The sequence below is a fragment of the Oncorhynchus mykiss genome, chromosome 21 (assembly GCF_013265735.2).
Source record: "Oncorhynchus mykiss isolate Arlee chromosome 21, USDA_OmykA_1.1, whole genome shotgun sequence".
Taxonomy (NCBI): Eukaryota; Metazoa; Chordata; class Actinopteri; order Salmoniformes; family Salmonidae; genus Oncorhynchus; species Oncorhynchus mykiss.
The window spans coordinates 46,550,524-46,575,597 of NC_048585.1; the positions used below are offsets into that span (position 1 = coordinate 46,550,524).

A 25,074-nucleotide genomic window follows, 5' to 3' on the forward strand; every position below is an offset into this window, starting at 1 on the left:
AAAATAAAAATAAATAATATAATAAGGTGGCCATGATCAATCAATCAATAAATCAAATTGATCTTAGCTGGTGTCACAAAGTGCACAAAGTGCTGTACAGAAACCCAACAGAAACCCAACCTAAAACTCCAAACAGCAAGCAATGCAGGTGGGTGTAGAAGCATGGTGGCTAGGAAAACTCCATAGAAAGGCCGGAACCTTGGAAGAAACCTAGAGGAACCAGGCTATGAGGGGTGGCCAGTCCTCTTGTGCCGGGATTTGGAATTTAGCCAGGACACCCTACTCTTACGATAAGTGCTATGGGATCTTTGGTAACCACAGACAGGTACACTCAAAGAAAATGTGAATTTTGTTCACAGATGCTAAAATGACTCAGTGAAATGGGGAGGGGACATTATGAGGACATATTACATTTAGAGTATAGGGGGCATGTTGATCACCACTAAAGTCATACAGTATTTCCATTAGAGATACACCAATCGTGATTTACTGTATGACTTTAGTGGTGATCAACATGCCCCCTATACTCTACTGTTGCCTTGAGTGGGAAGCAGAAAAGGGCCACAGTGTTTGGGCCAACAATATTAATAAACTCCAATTAATCAGTCTAGATAGGAGGGACATTAGTGTGTTGACATCCGCCTGGAGTGAAATGGCAAGTGGAAAAGAACAGGGGGACTCAGGTGTGGATGACAAATCTTATGGCAGTCACACCTAATCCAGACACAGCAGTCAAATAATTGCCTTCTAATTCCCTGTTATACTAACATGCTGCAAATGGCCATGACATTTAGAATAGGGCTCTATGATTTGAATACACATCATGCCCAGTTGTTCCTCCAAGGCACCCAACTAACTCAATTTATTGTTATTAATGTTACAAATTGCTGTTGGCTGGATAACACATTAGGGTGACGGCGAAATTACATTTAGCCCAGAGCTGTTTTATTTACTATGAGAATTTTCCAATTAAACTGCAAAAAATTGATTAGCTGATCTAAATTAAGAATAATCATTTTCTTTGTCATGTAACCGTGAATATGAATTAGGAGCCTGAAAAGGACACCATACCTTTAAGAGGCAGATAACGATGCATAAAAATGTGTGGTGATGATGAGCAAACAAAATGCCCATCTCATTGGAATAAATATTCTTCAATTTAGCTTAGACGCACATTAGTCCACAGACAGGGGATCAATTGAACAGATACGCCATTAAATTGCACGTGGCAAGTTCGATAACACAGAAGAGTGACATAAAGTACATTTAAGCTACCGAGCAACAGCCTAACGCAATGGTAAATCTAAGCCTAAATGCAGGTCAGTAGCGCTATAGGTTCAGGGGTGTCAGAAATATTTAGCTATTTTCACAACACAATTATCGTCCCACTTGCTGTCGTTAGCACGACAGCCTGGGTTTTGATGAAGGAAAAAGCTGTGGGTGGGTCGAGGCGGAGCCTCTTACTGGCGAATCAGAACATGCTCCGTGGCGAAATATGTGGTTTCTTCAAGTTGTGTATTTACCGTATTTTATTGAATAGCTTGGAATCAACTCCAATTCCAATGTAAGTTTGTTAAATGGCAGACACAAAATAACAAACTGTAGACCTATCTTTGCTAAATACATTAATTTGAACCCATTTGCAGTCCACATTGCTATAAGTAATTTCATGGTTTCAATAGCATTCACACTGATATAGAGGCTAGGCTTTCTGTAAATTACATTATGGCTGGGCATGGACATGCCAAACATTGTCAATAAGCAATATTAAATTCATTATTGATAAGGCCTAAAAAGAGAACAAATAATTTACATTTACATTTACATTTACAAGCACCATAATTTCTCCCCATGGGCATATAACATTAAAACAACGCAGACTATGGAAGGTTTTTACACACATCCAAACTTGATTTTAATGGAGGGAAATTACAATTGCAGTGCCATGCTCAATAAATTAGCATGATAGTGTAAATTGAGATAATCAACATCATGCCTGATTCGATTTGTTATTGGTATTAGTTGTCCCGCAATTAACAGGAGCAAGAGTTCCAAAGAACAAAACACAATCACTTTACAAATCAAGTATCTTTAAGATCTAGTATAAAAAAAAACGATTGTGCACCTCTTTAAAATAATATTTGTTTTCTCTGTACTTCTCCTTAAACAATATTGCGTTATTATATATTTAAACGGCTCTGTTCCTGTAATGTGTACTTCTCCTTAAACAAATTACATTACTATACACTACCGGTCAAAAGAACTCATTCAAGGGTTTCTTTATTTTGACATATGGAATCATGTAGTTACCAAAAAAGTGTTGAACAAATCTAAATATATTTTAAAAATTAAGAAAAACCCTTGAATGAGCAGGTGTTCTAAAACTTTTGACCAGGAGTGTACATTTCCTGTAATGCGTTTACACCAACACGGATGTGTGTTGATCAATCTTCAGGCAAAGTTTCTCTAATTTGGGCCTCCCGGGTGGCGCAGTGGTGTAGGGCTGTGCCACCAGAGACTCTGGGTTCGCGCCCAGGCTCTGTCGCAGCCGGCCGCGACCGGGAGGTCCATGGCTTCCGGGTTGGATGCGTGCTGTGTTAAGAAGCAGTGCGGCTTGGTTGGGTTGGAGGACGCATGGCTTTCGACCTTCGTCTCTCCCGAGCCCATACTGGGGTTGTAGCGATGAGACAAGATCGTAACTACAATTGGATACCACGAAATTGGAGAGAAAAGAGGGTAAAAATAAAAAACATAAAAGTTTCTCTAATTTGCCAAGTAATCTTCTAGTTTATTACTGTGCACACTAACTATGACTATCAGAAAACAATATACTGTATAAAAGCTCAAGGACAATCAATGTTAGCTAACAACTGGTCTCTGTTACCCCACACCAGTTTAGTTTAGTAATGAAGTGATATTGTGCTTTGACATTTGAAACCTTGCTTCTTTGTTGTCTACATTTTCAGAACTGACCTTAACCATGACACTTATGATTGCGCATGGGACCAAGAGCAGGACAAAGTTCTTGGTGAACCAGGCAACCCAAAAGGTACCATTATGAGCTCCTTGAGCCTTCTCCAGGATGAGGCCCTTGATGGTCATGCAGACGGTGTACATGAACGGCAGCACTAGGAACATGGGAAACATGTTTCCATTACTCTGGATGAAGCTGGTGGGTGCAAAGGGAAGGCAAGGGAGGCAATCAAAGAGGTCAGGAAACAGCGAAGCTGGGAATATCGACAAACCCAGGCTTTGATAAGGGAAGGCAATGAATGCAGCCAGATGGGAGCTAATGCATTATTTATTGATAATCTGTTGTATAAGCCCCATTCCTTATGTAAAGACAGAACTCTCACAATCAGGCTTTCAGAGATGGGTTGAACGGGGCATTTTGCACCATTAACAAAAACAAAATCAATCTTCTAGCGCAATCTCATCCTTTGTCTTCAAATCCATGCGTATCTAGAAATCAGCTTGATTGAATGTTCTAGTATTTCACACGTTGTTAGCTCGTCTTACTTTCATAGCTAAGCATGATAATGTACTGAACAGGGAGCCTTGGCAACCATTATTATAATGTTAAAATGTCCTTTTTAGTAATTTTAATAAATTCAACACAGTTTTTGATAACACTTTGTCTGAACACTCCTCCTTTTTCATCCGTTGAACTGACCGTTGCCCCTTAGAAGAAGGAGAGAGAAAATAAGTTGTCTATGTGGTAAATGTCATTGTCCCAATGGATGATCCATTAGAATAGACACACTCTAGGGTTTTTTTAATCAAGGGTCCAACGGGTTTATAGGTCCAGCTATATTTTTTACATTGGGCTAACCTTGAGCGTCAGCTCTATCCAACCAGTTAGAACCGTCCGTCATGCTCAGGATGATGGATCATTTGATGTTACAATACAACAAGATGATATTAAACAAGCTTCATAATGTCACCAAAATGCTATGTCAATATATTGTACGCCACCAATATAATAGTGCTTCTGTTTCTCAGTGAAGAAGATATATCAAATGAACTGAGCATTTGAAAATGTGTAGATTTCACATATCAATAATGCTTACCGACCATAAATACAATCCTTAGAACGCCAATGAAGCAGCAGTTTATCACTGTTAGGCAGACAGAACAAAAGGACTATGCCATAATAGGCAAAACGATATCCCACTTTCAAGCCATTGAACATGAATAGTTAATCAAAGTACATTTCCAGGGCATTTACATTGGGCTAATTTCTCTGCAAACTTTTGAGTGAGTGATTTGTTAAATGGATTTTAAAGTTTGTTAAAGGCCAAATGAGTTATGGTGTACCATGTCCTCTACCTCCCAATGTAGAGACAGCTGTTGTGCCCAATGGGACTCAGAGAAAATGCAGTAATGCGAGTGCTTGAATGGGAGAGCCTGTTCTTTGAGGTCACTGCCTGTTCTCTTGTGGAATATATCACTTTCACAGGAAGCTTTGTAATCCACAAGATGCGACGACACCAATTTGAATAAAAATATTAATGTCATCACTTTCTCAGGTCTGCTTACGAGCTTAAGTAAGTTTTAAGAACCTAAAAGATTTCATACAATGTCATCTTGCCTCAGCTAACAGTTGCATCAGATTGAATAGTAATAATTTTATTACATAGTCCTGGTTCTATCGTAATATTTCTTTAATGGGGCAATCTGGAATTGAAACAACACCAAAGTGTTAAAAAAATGGATGTACCAATCCCAGATTGCCCCTTTAATGGCGTCCAGTCTGTGACCATTAACTCCTTGTCGACTCGTCACAGACTAGTCACTCTAGAGTAGATCAGTCATGCATACCACGTTTGACATTGACAACCTTACCACCAGATGCTCCTGAATAATACATTGCTGATCGATTTGAGGGTGCTTAAGTAATACAAGTCCTACTAGGTGCATGTTACAGGGCTCGAGTTACATCGCAGCCGTGACCTAATTTAAGGAGAGTCAAGAGACTTGGGGTTTTAGTAAATCAAGTGATATGGGGAGCAGAGAAGCCCCAGAGAATTGAGTAATTATGTTAAATATGTCCTCACCATATTTCTAGCAAATTTACTAGGTTGGGGGTGGTCAAATCTGCCCATAATTAGTGGGAATGTTTCAGAGATAATTTAGACTGCCGCTGCAAACATTTATGGTGGTGATTCTCAAACATTTATTCAAAGTATCTTCTATATAAAACAAAATGTTGTATTTTTGTTATTTTGCATGTAGGCACAAAAGGGCAATATCATTGTTCTTAACTGACTTGCCTAGTTAAATAAAGGAAACATTTATGTTGATCTGTCACTTGCATTGCAGATAATACATACATTTTCATGTTTGCATGGAGTCACAATACTTATTTCCTATGCCTGTTTTGTATACACTAATTTCAAAAGCCTCATGGGAACCTGTCCTGTGCAATACCAACAAATGTACATGCTATTGTAATTAAGTTCTGATTCAATACTATCAAGTTGGCATTGTTATACAACTATTGATATGGAACAGGATTGAGTTACAAACAGATTCTCTGATTCGAACTGCCATTTTATCTCGCCCCTAAAGACCGAGCAGCACAAGTTCTTATCCTCAGCCTTCATCTCATGGTTGGCGTGTGAATGCGACAAAAGCATTGAGCTAATGCAGTTTGTTTATCTCCAATTCAAAATGTAAAAGAGCCCGCTCTTGTTGAAGGACTAACTTTACCTTGTACTGTAAATAGGTACTGAAGTGGGAGAGAGAGACAATGAGGAAGGCGAGAGGGTAAACCTGGAAACAGTGGTATCCATGGGTCTCACAGGGTCAATAGGTCATTCCCTGTCAGATAATATACTATAGGAATCCGTAAGAGAAAGAAAACTCAACATAATTTGTCAACGTATTGTGAAGAGGAATTTACGTTTGAAATACACTAAATTTGTAAAAACATCTTTAATGTAGACTGTTGTTTGGAGGGTGAAATTTCAACCACAGGATTAAGTCCTCATGTTGATTCTGCTTTTAGATGGCTGAAGGCATAGTGATAACACATAGGGAATTTAGCTTTTTGTGGGTGAAAATAGGTTGCAATGTTATTGATCAACGTCTCAACCAAATATTACCCAATTGGCGTGGTGTGCCCAGTGGGAATGTATTATTTCCTGAATAAGAGTATCCTTGAGAAAGAGTTGCAATGATTGAAGTGCCAAGCTTGATGTTAAAAGGAAAGTGCAAGGCTGGTCTTTTATAACACGGCAAATGGAACAATACATTGTAAATCAAAGAAATATTGCAAGTACTGTTCATAAAAGCATTTTTGGGCTGCCATTTGTATCTAAAATATGCAGGTAAAGTGAAAGTGTGTTATTATCAATTTAAAGGGCATTACACAAAATACAGATTTGATAAAGGACTTTACATACATACATACATAGCTACTTACATAGCTATGAGAAACTGCCAGAGGTTACATTGAACTTCAGACATATACAATTTATAACATTAATCCATATATTGCATTTGCTTCGCTCTGCCTAGGTGAAGTGCACAACATTAAATTGTTAATGGGTTGTCTAAAAATTATTGGAGAATTCTCTGCTTTTTAAATTACATTTTAAAGTCAGATTAGGCTTTTTGGTATTTTTCTAAACTAAAAAGTGTTTACAGCAGATTACAAACAGGAACATCTGGATGCACAATGCAGCTCTTCCCACTTTTCCCCATTTCCAGATCACAATAATTACCCTGAAAGGTCCTGTCTGTCATGCTTCCCTGCATCTTCCCTTTTTCTGCAATTCCTCTCTCAATTATTCATGAATGAAATAACAGTTTTCAAGGGTTAATAATTTACGGAAATGCCCAAATGGCTAAGCAAGCGAAAGAGTAAATGGCGGGGGGACCGGGGGGTATTGCAGTGTTTTATGGGCCCCATTCATTTTCAGTGATTATTAGTCCTATGTTTCACGGAGGCATTAGGATATAAGTGCTTTGATTGTCTCATTTGAGCTCGTTTGCAACATTCGCTGGAAAATAATGAACAGGAAATGGATGCTTTTCACTGTGCCGTGAGGGGGCCATTCTTAAAAATACAGGCCTACAGCAAAGCACAATGGATACTGTATGTGTGAGTCGCCCTCTCTCCCATAATCATCACAGGATAAAGGAAGCTCCTCTCCTTTTTTATAATGTGCACAACAACTGCAAATAACTAATACATGTTCTATTTTCTTTGATCGTGTTAGCTATATAATACCTTGTTCATAGTATAGGCTTAGTAGGCTATATATTTCATTTGTGGAAGAGACATCAGCTATACAATGAAACAAGCTGATTATCGGCTAAGAAAATACATGTTTTTCATGAAGATCCAATTGCTAGTCCAGATGTTGATGCCAAATCAATAAAGACATTACCAACTATGCCAATGTGCAGAAAGACTAGCACTGATCTTGTCTTTATGTTTCCAAGGCAACCATATCGAGTAACTCGCCATAATTAAAAAGAACACCACATTTCTAACCAGACCTGGGTTCAAAAAGGATTGGATATGAATACTTTGAGCTTGATTGAGTGCCAGGTGGGAAGGGTTGGGACTTATGCAACTAATTCAGGGGTTGCTTTGCATCGGGCTAGGTCGATAAAGCACAGATAAAGTATTTAACAGAAAGTGAATACTATTTGGTACCCAGGTCTGATATACAACTGTACCATACTCATGCTTTCCGTAGCCGATGTGAGCAAGACCTTTAAACAGGTCAACAAGCCGCGGGGCCAGATGGATTACCAGGACGTGCCCTCAAAGCATGCGCAGACTAACTGACAAGTGTCTTCACCGACATTTTCAACCTCTCCCTGGCCGAGTCTGTTACACCCTCACATTTCAAACAGAACAACATAGTTCCTGTGCCCAAGAAAGCGAAGGTAACCTGCCTAAATGATTACCGCCCGTAGCACTCACCACTCACGCCCCGTAGCCATGAAGTACTTTGAAAGGCTGGTCATGGCTCACATCAACACCATCATGCCAGAAACCCTAGACCCTCTCCAATTCGCATACCACCCCAACAGATACACAGATGATGCAATCTTAATCGCACTCCACCCTGCTCTTTCCCACGTGGACAAAAGGAACACCTATGTGAGAATTCTGTTCAATGACTAAAGCACAGCGTTCAACACCATAGTGTCCACAAAGCTCATCATTAAGCTAAGGACCCTGGGACTAAACACCTCCCTCTGCAACTGGATCCTTACCACCTGACGTGCCGCCCCCAGGTGGTAAGGGTAGGCAACAGCACATCTGCAACGCTGATCCCCAACCCCTCAGGGTCACCAACGAATTATCATGGCCCAAACACACCAAGACAGTTGTGAAGAGGGCACGACAAAGCCTATTCCCCCGCAGGAGACTGAAAGATTTGGCATGGGTCCCCAAATCCTCTAAAAGCTGCACCGTAGAGAGCATCCTGACCGGTTGCATCACCGCCTGGTATGGCAACTGTTCGGCATCTGACCGTATGGTGCTACACAGAGTAGTGCGTACGACCAGTACATCACTGGGGCCAAGCTTCCTGACATCCAGGACCTCTATACCAGGCGGTGTCAGAGGAAGCCCCCCAAAATTGTCAAAGACTCGTCATCCAAGTCATAGATGGTTCTCTCTGCTACCGCACTGCAAGCAGTACCCTTTTGCCAAATCTAGGACCAAAAGGCTCCTTAACAGCTTCTACTCCCAAGCCATTAAACTGCTGAACAACTAATCAAATGCCCACCCTGCTTGTTTTACACTCCTGCTACTCGCTGTTTATTATCTGTGCAAAGTCACTTTACAAATCACCTAGTTTAACTTGTACCCCAGCACACTGAGTCAGTACCGGTACCCCCTGTATATTGCCTCGTTATTGTTATGTACATTTCTTGTGTTACTTTTTGATTGATTAGATATTTTTTTACTTTCGTTTATTTTATTAATATTTTATTAACTATATTTCTTGAACTGCACTGTTGGTTAAGGACTTGTAAGTAAGAATTTCACGGTAAGGTCTATAGCTGCTGTATTCGTCGCGTGTGACAAATACAATTTGATTCGATTTTTGACCTCTTGACTCTTGTCACCACTCCCTCTAGCCCTGGTCCTAATACTGCATGTCTGTATCATAGTAAGGCTACTGTACATTCCAATGAAGGTTGTTATGCAATATGCTCTGATGCCGTATAGAGTATTTAAAATAAAAATTAATCAGGGACAGTGACTTCCAACGGGGGAAATATGTGTCTGTCTCCTGAAACATTGTGGCTTTGTTGCAAATGGCCCATATGTCTCCGGTCAAAAGTAGTGCACTATATAGGGAATAGGGTGGCATTTGGGACCTACTTTGTTGCACTAGTGGACTTTGATCTCCTTTGAAATGATCTGTCCCCCGATGACATCATTGAGCTCTGAGTATATTATTGGAAATGATAAAGCCGTGTAGATTGGAGTAATTTCCCTGCCTCTGAGGAAATCTTAACTGCCTAAGATTGAGCGCTATAGTGCAGTCTATCTCCCTTGGCGAAATACACCTATCCATTGTGCTTTAGAACAGTAACGCTGATGAATACCTGATTCACACAGAATACAATGGTCCCTATCAATCTCTACATATGATGGACTTTGTGTGTGGTTTCATGAGGGAATTGGGTAGTTTCTTAAGGAGGAAATGTGATATTGAATGAAAGGGAGGGAACATAAGAATGTAGCCTGAATAATTTAAAGATACATCAAGCATTCAGGTCTCCAATGCTCAGGACATGGTCTGCATGTGGTTGGACTAAATCAATAGCTGAGATTTCTTTAGCTCTGTCTTGTTGTATCTCCATCTTGCAACAAGTTTGTTTTCCCCCAGCTTTGACACAATTCATAATTAAAAAACTCATGAAGGGCATCAAACTTTCAAGTTTGAATTTGAATATTAACACTTCTCTCCTCTCTCTCTACCTCCCAGAGTTGTGGATGCAGCAGACAGCAGTATCCAGGGACGGAAGACAACATGAGAGATAGCTTTGGAAGAGTTTCCACAGGGAAATTTGTGCGGGCTAAGTGACAGATAAGCCCATTACTCTAGCCTGTGGTAGCGGTGAGTGGCAAGTCCCCAAGTGAGTAGATTTTTATTGCGGTAATGCCTTCTTCCCTCTCTAATCACGGGACAGACAGATAACAGCTTTTGTACTCACACATCGTCCACATAGCAGGGATATGGCATTTGCTGGGCAAACACGCCGAGCGGCTGGGATTTGTTTGTGTGTGCCCGTATTATGCCATGGTCCATCATGTCCTGCAGATAGGCGAAGCCTCCCCATATATAGCGCAGGTCGTTAAAGGAGTTGCTACGGGCCCCAGGAGACCATCCCCTTTAAATTGAAAGGACACACATAACACAACGATCATTGTCGAAGGCTGTTTACACAGGGAATCCAATTTTGATATTTTTGACCAATCAAATCAGCTCTGAACAAGAGCTGATGTGAAAATATCTGTGATTGTTCAAAAAACCAATTAGTGGAAAAATTATCAGAATTGGGCTTCCGTGTAAATGTAGCCTAAGAGAAAGCTGGGTTTGAAAACATCATGGATGAAACAGTCAAACGTTACACTAATATTTATGTCATGGGTCATGACATTTGTCCCATGAGTAACATGGAATCATATTTTTTTTGGCACTGCATGCTTATTATAAATCGCCTGAGACATAGGACAGAAACTATGCAATAAAATTTCTGTTTTGCTTCAGATACTACTACAATTGTCTGGTAAAAGTTGACATGTCAGTTGAAAAAATTGGCTAAGCAACATGAGGGCCTGTATCCATAATGTGTCTCAGCAACATCAGGGCCTGTATTGATAATGTGTCTCAGCAACATCAGGGCCTGTATTCAAAATGTGACTCAGAGTAGGAGCGCTGCTCTACACTCTTAGAAAAAAGGGTTTCAAAAGGGTTATTCGGCTGTCCCCATAGGAGAACCCGTTTTGGTTCTAGGTAAAAATCCATTTTTGTTTCCAGGTATAACCGTTTTTGGTTCCATGTAGAATCCTCTGTGGAAAGGGTTTTATATGAAACCCAAAAGGGTTCTACTTGGAACTAACAAGGCTTATTCAAAGGGTTCTCCTATGGAGACAGTTGAAGAACCCTTTTAGGTTCTAGATAGCACCTTTTTTCAAAGAGTGTAGCATCAATTTAGCCTTTAGATCCTATTGAATTACATTCTATGGACATGGGGGACCTGATCCTGGATCAGCTCTCCTCTAAGATGCTTTATGAATATGGGCCATGTTGTCCAATGTTTTCTCATTAGCACTAAAACATGGTGAGGGCGCAAAGGCTGTGCACTGGGCCTACCTTTCTTTGATCTTATTCGTACGCTCCCCCTTATCAATGTCCATGCGGATCTTGTACTTGACGTAAGGAGGGGGGTGGCTGGCGGCAGGGTTGAGGTCTTCGAAAACGATACCAGCCCAGTACCTATTGCTCTCTAGTAGCTCCAACGCTCTAGTCATGAGATGTCTCTCGCTGTCGGCAGCCTCAAACTTATCCAGGTTCAAGCACTGTAACATGAAAAGACAAGAAAGAGAGAAAATTAGTGTAATTCTTTACAAACTGCTAGGGGTCTTACTAAAACAAGAATATGATGTTAATATAAGATTAGAGATGAGAGTTGTTTAAAAAAAATATATATCAGGATACTGGGAATTTCACTTTGGAAACACCATTTCTTAAAAGTTCCCAACCAATGGCGAAGGTGCATAAAGATGGAGGAATTCAGATATCACATCATTGTTTTTAGAGCTCACCGTTGTTCTTAAACTACAGCACGCACCATTGTTCAATGTGCCAGTAAATCAGCACAATCTACTTTTTCGTTTTTATTTTTTTTGGGGTGGTGATCATGTATACTGTCCTAATGCCGATACAAAAAAAAGAGTAACGGAAAGCAAATGTAAGATACAGCAAACTGAACAAACAGGCATCTTTATCCACTATGGCCATTCCAGCCCTGCATGTTTCGTAGATATTACACAGAAAGAACATGTCCAAAACCACTATACCCACTCTCGGCATCTACCATCTTGCCAACAACACTGAATGCTGGAGACTTCAAGGCCATTGATGCCAGTTGTAATGTCAAAGACATGATGAAACTTCTTTGCACTCAATGGAGTCCCATTACCTTTAGAAAGGAATCTCAAATCGACCGCTGTTGGGGAGTAGTGAATGCTTGTAATTCAACAAGTAATTCAACTACATTTTCCAGTAGGTTGCTGGTAGTTGAACTAAATTAATATCTTGGTAGTGTTTTCAGTACAGTGGGGCAAAAAAGTATTTAGTCAGCCACCAATTGTGCAAGTTCTCCCACTTAAAAAGATGCGAGAGGCCTGTACTTTTCATCATAGGTACACTTCAATTATGACAGACTAAATGAGAAGAAAAATCCAGAAAATCACATTGTAGGATTTTTAAGGAATTTATTTGCAAATTATGGTGGAAAATAAGTATTTGGTCACCTACAAACAAGCAAGATTTCTGGCTCTCACAGACCTGTAACTTCTTCTTTAAGAGGCTCCTCTGTCCTCCACTCGTTACCTGTATTAATGGCACCTGTTTGAACTTGTTATCAGTATAAAGTACACCTGTCCACAACCTCAAACAGTCACACTCCAAACTCCACTATGGCCAAGACCAAAGAGCTGTCAAAGGACACCAGAAACAAAATTGTAGACCTGCACCAGGCTGGGAAGACTGAATCTGCAATAGGTAAGCAGCTTGGTTTGAATAAATCAACTGTGGGAGCAATTATTAGGAAATGGAAGACATACAAGACCACTGATAATCTCTCTCGATCTGGGGCTCCACGCAAGATCTCACCCCGTGGGGTCAAAATGATGACAAGAACGGTGAGCAAAAATCCCAGAACCACACGGGGGGACCTAGTGAATGACCTGCAGAGAGCTGGGACCAAAGTAACAAAGCCTACCATCAGTAACCCACTACGCCGCCAGGGACTCAAATCCTGCAGTGCCAGACTTGTCCCCCTGCTTAAGCCAGTAGATGTCCAGGCCCGTCTGAAGTTTGCTAGAGAGCATTTGGATGATCCAGAAGAAGATTGGGAGAATGTCATATGGAGGACAAAGAATGCTGAGTTGCATCCAAAGAACATCATACCTACTGTGAAGCATGGGGGTGGAAACATCATGCTTTGGGGCTGTTTTTCTGCAAAGGGACCAGGATGACTGATCCGTGTAAAGGAAATAATGAATGGGGCCATGTATCGTGAGATTTTGAGTGAAATCATTCCATCAGCAAGGGCATTGAAGATGAAACGTGGCTGGGTCTTTCAGCATGACAATGATCCCAAACACACCGCCCGGGCAACGAAGGAGTGGCTTCGTAAGAAGCATTTCAAGGTCCTGGAGTGGCTTAGCCAGTCTCCTGATCTCAACCCCATAGAAAATCCTTGGAGGGAGTTGAAAGTCCGTGTTGCCCAGCAACAGCCCCAAAACATCACTGCTCTAGAGGAGATCTGCATGGAGGAATGGGCCAAAATACCAGCAACAGTGTGTGAAAACCTTGTGAAGACTTACAGAAAACGTTTGACCTCTGTCATTGACAACAAAGGGTATATAACAAAGTATTGAGATAACCTTTTGTAGGTGACCAAATACTTATTTTCCACCATCATTTGCAAATAAATTCATAAAAAATCCTACAATGTGATTTTCTGGATTTTTTTTGTCATAGTTGAAGTGTACCTATGATGAAAATTACAGGCCTCTCTCATCTTTTTAAGTGGGAGAACTTGCACAATTGGTGACTGACTAAATACTTTTTTGCCCCACTGTAGTTAAAAACGTAGTTTTTTTGCCATATAGCGGTGTAGCTAACTACTGGAACTACACACTCATTTTTTGGCTAAAATAAAATAAAATACGGGTGAAGTATGCAAGAATTCCCTTTCTTTTTCGGTATCAGACCAAATTCTCACTTGAAACATGTTTTTTGTATTTAATAGGCTAAATGACACATTCTGTCAACATCTGACTCCTGTTAACATCTGAAATCTGACTCCTGTTAACATCTGACTTTGTTAACATCTGATTCCTGTTAACATCTGACACCTGACTCCTGTTAACATCTGACTTTGTTAACATCTGATTCCTGTTAACATCTGACTCCTGTTAACATCTGACATCTGACTCTTGTTAACATCTGACTTTGTTAACATCTGATTCCTGTTAACATCTGACTTTGTTAACATCTGATTCCTGTTAACATCTGACATCTGACTCCTGTTAACATCTGACTTCTGTTAACATTTGACTCCTGTTAACATCTGCCTCCTGTTAACATCTGACTCTAGTGTGATGTGTTCTTGCAATTTGTAGTCTGACATTTCAGATTCAGATATGATCATTTTCAGTATCTTGGATGTAGTGAACTACTTTTTCAAAGTAGCTTCAGTTAAGTAAACTATTATTTTATTAAGAGTAGCTTAACTTCTGTGATGTAATTGGTAGTTTGGTAAACTATAATTTCAGAGTAGCTTCCCCAACACTGCAATTGGTACTCACCTCACTTCAACTCACCAATATGTATCTGCTTTCAGAGCAACAATACTCAACTACATCCAACATCAGAGTACCTTGGGTAGATTGTTGTACATAATGTTTAAAATGACATGATTTGTAATTCTGATCAATGCTCTCAGGGTAGACTGCTAACTTATTGTAAACCTGATTTGAGTGTGTAGATCTCAAGTTCGAGCCTCTGCATATAAAGGTTGGCTCTTCTGCACTATCATACACAATATTTTGTATCCTACACAGACAGTAAGATTTAGATTTAAACATGATCGTATCATATTGGCATAAATGCTCCCCACAATTTGTTTTCAACATTTATAGTGTAGCCTTTCTACAATTACCACTCTCCAAAAATAAGCGATGGGCAGAAACTATAAGACCTGCCTGAGAAATAACATGTTTGGGTACTGACACTGAAAACAATACACTGGACAACAGCGGAGTTACAAATGATGTGGAGGTGCCAAGGGATATGTTTTGGGCTACGGCTGAGACATACTCACGAGGTACAGGCTTGGTAGTTAGCTGGAACTCACCATGTCCTTCTTTAATGAGCTATAGCCATCAGGGGAGTGAGTCTGTCTTGACAGCTGTCCACACATGCACACATCTCCTCCACCCTTGTGACATTCTCTCTCAGTAAAGAAGGTCCTATACAATGCTATATTATATTCACAGACAGCATACGATGTACATGTTTTTATTGAGTTAGCAGAACGGCCAAATTCAGCATGTCACATTTTTGGCTGTTAGTTATAGAGTACATTATATGGTTCTTGGGCAGTTTGTCCTGAATGTAGGGAAAGTTTACAATTGTTTAATGCATTTGTATACTCACAATGCATTATAAAGGGCTATATATTGTGGCATACCTGAAATGTATTTACCATGAGCCAGTTTACATACTTGGAGGCTCCTCAGAAGAGCAAGGGGAGGACCATCCTCCTCAGTGAATTTCATAAAAATAAAAATGTTAAAACATTGAAAACAGTTTTCCTTTTTAGATAAAACTATACTACATATATTTCCATGTCACCAAATAATTGATTAAAACACACTGTTCTGCCTCCCGAGTGGCACAGTGGTCTAAGGCACTGCATCGCGGTGCTGGCTGTGCCACTAGAGATCCTGGTCCGAGTCCAGGCTCTGTCGCAGCCGGGCCGTGAGTGGGAGACCCATGGAGCGGCGCACAATTGGCCCAGTGTCATCTGGGTTAGGGGAGGGTTTGGCCGGGAGGGATGTTCTTGTCCCATCGCACACTAGCAACTCCTGTGGCGGGCCGGGCGCAATGCACGCTGACACAGTCACCAGGTGCACAGTGTTTCCTCCGACACATTGGTGCGGCTAGCTTTCGGGTTAAGTGGGAATTATGTCAAGAAACAGTGCGGCTTGGCTGGGTTGTGTTTTGGAGGACGCACGGCTCTTGACCTTCACCTCTCCCGAGTCCGTATGGGACTTGCGGCAATGGGACAAGACTGTAACTACCAATTGGATACCACAAAATTGGGGAGAAGAGAGGGCAAAAAAAACACACTGTTTTGCAATGAAGGTCTACAGTAGCCTCAACAGCACTCTGTAGGGTAGCACCATGGTGTAGCTGGAGGACAGCTAGCTTCCGTCCTCCTCTTGGTACACTGACTTCAATACAAAAACTGGGAGGCTATTGGTTCTCATCCCCAGACAGTGAGACATGGACTGTCTGTTCATGTGTCTCTGTCTGTCATCAATTTTTTCTCTCTACCTGTGTGCACCTACGTTGTAAACTGTCATTCATAGGCTAGGTTGTAGCAACCTCATGAAAAGCTATAGGGTCAATTTGAGTATCTTGTAGTAGCTTACATTGAACTGGATGAATGGAATGGAATATGATTGACAGTCATCCAATATGTTGTGTTGTGTCGTGTCTTTGGCTATGCCGAATTAAGGGATATGACATGCTATTCTATAAAATAATTTCTCCGTAATTAAAATGACCTGATTGAGCTAATCATGTAAATGTAATTAACTAGTCGGGCACCACAAAATAATATTTATAGAGCTGTTATCTTCCGAATAAACTCTTAAAGACCTAGTAATATTTTACATCAATAGCAGTCAATATTAATCGTCATCTTAATTCAGTCTCATCTGAAAGTTGTAAATTCTTGGTTATCTGCACGAACCCTGGCTAACAATTTGAATCAGCAATACAAAATTGGGTTTAATAATTTATTTACAAAATCACACAGAATTACACATACACATAATTAAATCATAACTTGATTACAAATTACGTCATGAAGGAAAACGTCCCTAGCGGGCGGAACAGATATGACAGCCTGTTACACAAAAGAAAAGGGCTGGGTTTGAGTGAAGGAGCGGGAAGACTGAGAAACAAAGGGCGAAGCTGTGCTATCGTAAATACAGTATCTTATGCATTCTAAATTACCGCCCATTTGGAAAAGGAAAATGCAATAAATATTTACTCTGAGCTGCGCTCCGGTAGGTTGGTGGTAGATGGAAGGCCGTGTTGCCAAACCGAGTCCTTTGAAGAATGTCTCTGGTCGTCAATTGGATACGTTGTAGTAACGTTGTTGTGTGATAGACGGGATACTCTGTCTGTTCCGTCCTAACCTGCGTTTGTTGCTGCTGTTGCTAACTCAACGGCTAGGAGGTATCACTTCTGTAGTGAATAAGAGTTCAAAGTTCATACCATTCGCAACCAAAGCTCACGCTGATGTTGGCTTCATTCTGTAGTTATTATCTGAACCATTCTGACATCAGACCGTCGTCCTACATCCTCGGAACAGGAAGTTATATTGTCGTCAAGGGCTTATATAGGAAGGGAGAGGAGGGCGTGTTTGAAAAGTTTTATAGCCCATGTCCCTTCACAGGGGCGGGCCACTGATTGAGCACAAACCCAAATCTCACATTTTAGAACCTAAAATCACATTTCATCCCATCACAAATAATTTCATATTCAAACATTTAAATTGAACAACAATTCCATATGAATCTGATAACTCTGATGTGTAGACTTTCCACTGTAGAGTTTATGGCATCTTATCATTGATGACAATGTCTCAGATGACAACCGAACTGACGTTATATTCATTAAGTACCACTGCATATGTTCAATTGATCGGATTGCCAGAATATAGTTCATTTCCCCCCACCTTCTGATGTTCCCAGAATCTCTATGTTAACCAAGGGTTTTGCAAATGTAACCTCAGTAGGTTAGAGAGAGGAAAAAGGGGGAAGAGGTATTTATGACTGTCATAAACCTACCCCCCCCCCCCCCCCCGGCCAACGTCGTGACAGCTGTAATAGAAATAAGTCCATGCTCATGAAAAAAAAAATTGTCCTCCTCATCATGACCACCACTGGTTTACATACTATGACAAACCACGTGGCAGCATCTCTTAAACAAATACATATTTTTAAAACTCTTCCCATATTTCAATTACTTCATCATCTCCATGACAACATATCACAAAAACACCAACTGCATTAAAAACGTTTTAATCTGTAGTGGTCCAGTGAGGAAAGGCTAAGCAGTCATTCAGCACAAGCCCACTGTCCTAAGTCGACCCATCGAAATTCTATTAGCTAAGTGGTACAGGCATCAGATCAGCTTAAAACTGCCCCAATCCTAACTTTAACCATTAGCGTGGAAAATGCAAAACTGATCCAAAATCACTGTCTAGAGGCAACTTCACACTACTCCATCCTATTACGAGAAACAGGAAGTATGTTAAAGACGTCATCCTTTTACCCAACCACTTGACATGATGGTGCCAAGCCTGAGTCGTTGCCATGTTTGGACTTAGATCCCAATTAAGGAACTAACCTACTGACAGTGCTACCACCATCAAGCTCTCGCTGTCCTACATTAGACCCAGGATGCGTCCCTGAAGGCACCTTATGGGCTCTGGTCAAAAGTAGTGCACTATGAAGGGAATAGGGTGCCATTTGGGGTGTAGAACCACTTCCAGATATGGAAGGACATTGGGTAGGGAGTAGCAGCAAATACAGTGATTGTAGAGGATGTAGAGGCCACACGAGGACTGCTAACTGACAGCTGCGGGATGAGATGAGCATGCCTCTCATATGGCCCACCATCATATGATAATCATGTGTTTATACTTTATACTGTGTGTGTGTTTTCCCCCAGATGCCAGCATATTTTGCTGGGTAGGACTAGCTGCCTGCTTCCTTGGTGATAACGCAGAGTATAAATCAGTTAAATTCATCTATGGCTCACTTTAGGAAGTAGCTTGTAGGCACCCAGTCAACATCTTTAACAACCATCATCAATGACGATATCATCAATGATTAGCTACATTGTTGTTTCAAGTTTATTAACACAATTAATAGTGGAATAATCAATTTTGTGGATGTAATGCGTGGATCCAATTTGGTGTTTTGTTTTCAAAAAGTGTAAAATGTATTCAACAAATGTAAAAAGCATCAATGTTGTATTACTAGTAACATGACTTATTAGGTTTAAAGGACCTGAAAGATAAAGTTCAATCTTGCCATGTTTCCTCAACTTGACATGTATTGACTACATGAACTCTTGATTAATACACTGATAAAAAAAATGTTAAAGCACGAGAGAAATTCAAACATTCTTTAGTTGTGCAAATGGGAGAGTGAGATGAAAGGGACAGAGGAAGAATGAGAGAGAGAGAGAAAGAGGAAGAACGGGAGAGAGAATGGAAAAAAGAGAGAGAGAATGGAAGAGAGAGAGAGAGAGAGAGAGAGAGAGGAAGGAAGAATGAGAGAGAGAGAGAGAGGAAGAACGAGAGAGAGAGGAAGAATGAGAGAGAGGAAGAACGAGAGAGAGAGAGAGAAAGAACGAGAGAGAGAATCTTAATTCCCCTGTTGTGTCACACTGCCCACAAAATGGAAACTGAGCTATACTTCCTAACCTCCTGCCAAATGTATGACCATATTAGAGACACATATTTCCTTCAGATTACACAGACCCACAAATAATTTGAAAACAAATCCAACTCCCATATCTATTGGGTGAAATACAGTGTGCAATCACAGCAGCAAGATTTGTGACCTGTTGCCGCAAGAAAAGAGCAAACAATGAAGAACAAACACCATTGCAAATCCTTTTTGTACCTTAACTATTTGCACATCTTTACAACACTGTACATAGACATAATATGACATTTTAAATGTCTTTCTTCTATTGGAAATGTTTTGAGTGTAATGTTTACTTTTAGTTTCTGATTGTTTATTCCACTTTTGTTTATTATCTATTTCACTTGCTTTGGCAATGTCAACATATGTTTCCCATGCCAATAAAGCTCCTTGAATAGAGAGAGAGAGAGAGAGAGAGAATGGAAGAGATAGAGAGAGAGAGAGAGAATGGAAGAAAGAGAGAGAGAGAGAGAATGGAAGAAAGAGAGAGAGAGAGAGAGAATGGAAGAAAGAGAGAGAGAGAATGGAAGAAAGAGAGAGAGAGAGAGAGAGAATGGAAGAAAGAGAGAGAGAGAGAGAGAGAGAGAGAGAGAGAGAGAGAGAGAGAGAGAGAGTGGAAGAAAGAGAGAGAGAGAGAATGGAAGAAAGAGAGAGAGAATGGAAGAAAGAGAGAGAGAGAGAGAGAGAGAGATAATGGAAGAAAGAAAGAGAGAGAGAGAGAGAGAGAGAATGGAGGAAAGAGAGAGAGAGAGAGAGAGAGAGAGAGAGAATGGAAGAAAGAGAGAGAGAGAGAGAATGGAAGAAAGAGAGAGAGAGAGAGAGAGAGAGAGAGAGAGAGAGAAAGAGAGCACATTTAAAATGTTCTCCCCCCGTCTACGCTCAGCATGCATTGAGTCTATGTGACAGGGAACAGGTAAATGGTGCGAGTAAACATCTTCATTCCGGCATCCATTTTGAGATATGGAATGCCATCAGGACTAAAAATGGATTGCATTACTTTGGAATTCATTTGTCACATGTGGCTAAACCCCAGGAGGCTAAGATGTCATCTCCCAGGTATTAGCAATAAGGAAGAGGATAAGGGTATTTGAGGTATGTCTGTAGTCTACTCGTGGGGCCACATAGCAGCGGAGAATGTAGTGTATCGCTGCAAACCAACTTACAGATCAATATGTCAATGTCCGCCCAACTGCCTGCACGTCCTCATGTGTGGAGATGTGCGCCGTTTGTTTTCTGCTGTAACGGTAGCAGAAATGTGTGTCCTTGGATGCTTATAACGATCTTTCTTTTTTATTACCACAGCAGTTGGCTGTTGTAAGGTGTTTTTCTGAATGCTGTCAAGGTCAATTGATATGGACTTTTGTATATACTGAAACAATTGGCAACCTTGCTTCGTATTCACCCAATCAAATTACATACTGTGAAAGTACACAGTGTTGAAAGTTGTAGCCCACATCATGGAGCTAGGGTGCATAGACAAACACATTACAAAATGTCAGTGTATTTTGTAGTGGGGGGAAAGGTATCAAATCACTTTTTTGACAATGTGAAGCAAAATAATGAACATACCCCAATGAACTTCTTCAGGAGGTCCAGGATTTGGCTTGTGGTGTTGAACGCGTTGCGCCAGTCATACGTCGGCATGCCCGTGGGGCGACCCTCAGGGGGCCCATTGTACAGGAAGTTGGCGAGCAGTTCTGCCGTCCATCTTGTGCCTTTGAGCCGTTGGTTGAGCAAGGCTACAAACACAGGGTTATCCAGCAGGGCCTGGTTTGGCAACAAGAGGAGAGGGTTTGTTTGGGTAATTTACACTCATCAGATTATAAAACAATTAATGCACTGAGAAATGAATGCAGTGGAAGCTAATTGTGGACCTGCACAATCCCAGGACATCCCACCTGCAGGACTTTGCTTTTTTCTCTAGGAGAGAATTAATTAGAAACATTAAGCTAGATGGCACTGTTGTACTGCAGGCTTGGGAATTTACAACCACTTTTTTTATGACCATGGAGGTCCATGATGCAGGCACACACAACTGCACATACGCAGATGCACTTGTTTACACACACACACTCACACCCACACTGCGATTCATGTGACTGTCTCCCTTCTCCCCATCCTCCCCTCTTCCCCCAGCCCTCACCCCAGTGTGGTAAGAACCAGCTGTGCGTTAACTCTTCACTGTCAGCTCGGCTTGAGCCTCGTGCCATGATTTCGCTCAGCACTCAAAGAGTTAACGAAGAGATGTGCTAATCTAGATGCAAACGACCTTGCTGTTACAGCCCTATTTGTGCTGTTTAAAAAAAGCTAACGGCCGCCTGTTCCTCTGGTGTAGAACACTGGGGCGTCCTTACATAAAAGCTTCCTACGCAGGTACTGTACGTTCCCTGGTACAGGTTTGGTTAAAACACTTTGGTCTGCGTCCCAAATTGCACCCTATTCCTTATATAGGGCACTTATTTTGATTAGATCCCTATGGGCCCAGATTAAAGTTGTGCACTATAAAGGGGATAGGATGCAGACTTTCCGTCTGTCTGGGACTGCTCCACTCAGTGTGCTTTGTACGGTACATACAGTATGCTGGCAACCATGAAATTGCAACAGTGTAATAACACGATAATTGCAGTGTTGTATTGTATAACTTCATAAATTGAACATGGTCTGCTCATAATGTAGTGTGCATAATTTGAAGTCAAAACATGCTGGAAACGCACACATACACACGCCTCAAACATATTCTGAGCAATGTGTTCAGTGGCATTTCTAAGTCAACACTTCGGGAATGACATTCCGTTTAGCATGGGGTCAAAGTGTCAAATGATGTCATCTCCATGTTTCTCCTGACCTTTTCGAAAAATCAGTTCAACCATTCTGTGTCAGTGAGAATGGAATACTTAATTTAGGTTTGAAGAGAGTTGCAGAGAGTTGTATTATAAACAATGCAGTGTCTTTATTTTAGAGTAAATAGTATTTGTAAGAGGTCACTGAAATTTAATTGTTTAAACATGGCATATATTTTTTTATTTTACCTTTATTTAACTAGGCAAGTCAGTTAAGAACAAATTCTTATTTTCAATGACGGCCTAGGAGGGTTAACTGCCTGTTCAGGGGCAAAACGACAGATTTGTACCTTGTCAGCTCGGGGGTTTGAACTTGCAACCTTCCGGTTACTATTCCAACGCTCTAACCACTAGGCTACCCTGCCGCCCCTGTTCTACTACTCTTAACGTTCAGTGGCATTTGGGCCAGATTGTTGCATATATGCCATTTAACCTTGGCGTCCACGTGTCAAATGTCATTATCCGACATGAGGTCTTCGAACGAAAACAGACTACCAACAGCCAAAGAAAACTCAAACCAGCCCTCCTTAGCATTTTCTAATAATAATAATTTCTGCTTGACATTTTGCAAGATGGTCACTGGTTTGGCGTCTACTAAATGGCAACTGTTAATAATCAGTTTCTATTTTACAGTAATGTAATGTTGAATTGATGTTGTAAAACCTATAGTTTTACCTGTTGGCAAGATTTGAACTAGTTATATTGAATCTAGGGGGCACTATTTTCATTTTTGGAAAAATAACGTTCCCTAAGTAAATGGGCTATTTTGTCAGGACAAGATACTAGAATATGCATATAATTAACATCTTACGATAGAAAACACTCTAAAGTTTCCAAAACTGTAAAAAATATTGTCTGTGAGTATAACAGAACTGATATTGCAGGCGAAAGCCTGAGAAAAATCCAATCAGGAAGTGACTCTTATTTAGAAACCTCTGTGTGCCTATGCGTCCCTATTGAGCAGGGAATGAGATATCAACCAGATTCATTTTTCTATGGCTTCCCTAATGTGTCTAGTGTCACAATACATAGTTTCAGGCTTTTATTTTGAAAAATGAGCCTGAAAGTCAACATTGCGTCAGTGGTCAGCTGAAGTCTCTCAGTGTTTTGTGCGTAAAGGACAAATGGGGCCATTGTTTCTCTCTTTCCTACTAAGAAGCTATCTGTCCCGGTTGATATATTATCGAATAGATATTTGAAAAACACCCTGAGGGTTGATTATAAACAACGTTTGCCATATTTCTGTCGATATTGTGGAGCTAATTTTGAATATTTTTCGAAGTGGTCGTGACCGCAATTTCCAGTCGAATTCTCAGCCAAACGTGAAGAACTAACGTCTTGAACTAACATCTTGCCCTTTGACAGTCAAGGTGTCACGTTCGTCGTATGAATCAGACCAAGGCACAGCCTTATAAGAATGAACACTGAACAAACTAACCAAAATAACAAAAAGACACGTGAAGCTATACAAATGAGTGCACAAAGACAACTTACTGTAGAAAAGAACCCACAAACACAAAAGGGAAAATGGCTACCTAAATTTGATCCCCAATCAGAGACAACGATAAACAGCTGCCTCTGATTGGGAACCATATCAGGCCACCATAGACATACAAATACCTAGACCTACAAAGCCCCTAGACATACAAAACCCCTAGACAATACAAAAACTAGCATACCCACCCTCGTCACACCCTGACCTAACCAAAATATAAAGAAAACAGAGATATCTAAGGTCAGAGCGTGACACAAGGTGACATTTTCACCATATTGCTTAGACCTATTCAATCCTCCTAGATCCTTTCTGTGTCTAGGGGCAAGGGGTTCATTTGGGATTTAAGAAATTCTCTTTCTTCAGCTCGGCTGATAACTCAGCTGTGCCATGATTGCCATCAATGTAGAAAGTTGCCAAAACCTTGAGAGACCTCTGGAGAAGATGACATACCAGCAGAGCTACCCGTTCTGAGGGGAGTCCGGTCGGCCGCCACTCGGAGGGAGAAAATGAAGACAAAGGAGAATTGCCGGGTCCATTTGTGCAAAGGTTAGGGCTAGGGTAATGAATACCCTGGCTATATGGAGCGCTCGGCTACGTTCTCCCCTAGCTGCCCATAAGCTCATTTCAGGTGACACGGGAGTAATGTCAGCTTCAAGGGAACAGGGAAGCTAATCCTCTTCCCTGACTGCCGAGGTGAAAGTTACGCAGCACTTACCCATAATTACTTTCTTTTTCACCATTTCCATATGCTACAATAAATGTATATATTTTCAGCTGAATTAGTGTTAAAAACATTTTATGGTGGGAAATGTAGGAGTCGTAGACTCCTACAAAGGTTGATAAATACAAAGGTTGATAAATATTCCTAGTGGAAACAGTATACTCTTTCTTTCTTGCTGCAGGAGGGTATTTTCAACATCAGACAGGCTTGTGTACAGTACGTCATTCAAAATGAAAGTGGACAAGGATTATTACAACGAATTGATAAGGATATTAAAGCTCTTTTCAACTTGATTAATTTATCACTTACATTAAACGTTCCTATTCTGTTAACTAATACCCAAATAATGTTGTTGACTCATCCTGTACTCATATTTGTGGCCAAAGCATTAATTGGAGAAACAACACTTGAAAAACACAGTATTTTACAAATGTTCCATCCCGAGAATAAATCCCTTTTCTCCCGGGTAAACCGGTATTTCCTGCCAAAACCAGAAGTGTCA

General features: G+C 40.7%; 1 protein-coding gene across 1 annotated transcript in view; it reads right to left on the reverse strand.

The window, feature by feature from the left end:
* Nucleotides 1-25,074, reverse strand: part of LOC110500599 (phospholipid-transporting ATPase ABCA1) — a 223,800-nt gene that overhangs the window by 192,815 nt on the left and 5,911 nt on the right. The window contains exons 4-6 of the mRNA XM_036956518.1: nt 21,086-21,283; nt 11,361-11,566; nt 10,198-10,374 (exon numbers count right to left, since the gene is read on the reverse strand). Of these exons, the coding sequence (XP_036812413.1) occupies nt 10,198-10,374; nt 11,361-11,566; nt 21,086-21,283 (581 nt within the window). The remainder of the gene's footprint in view (nt 1-10,197; nt 10,375-11,360; nt 11,567-21,085; nt 21,284-25,074) is intronic.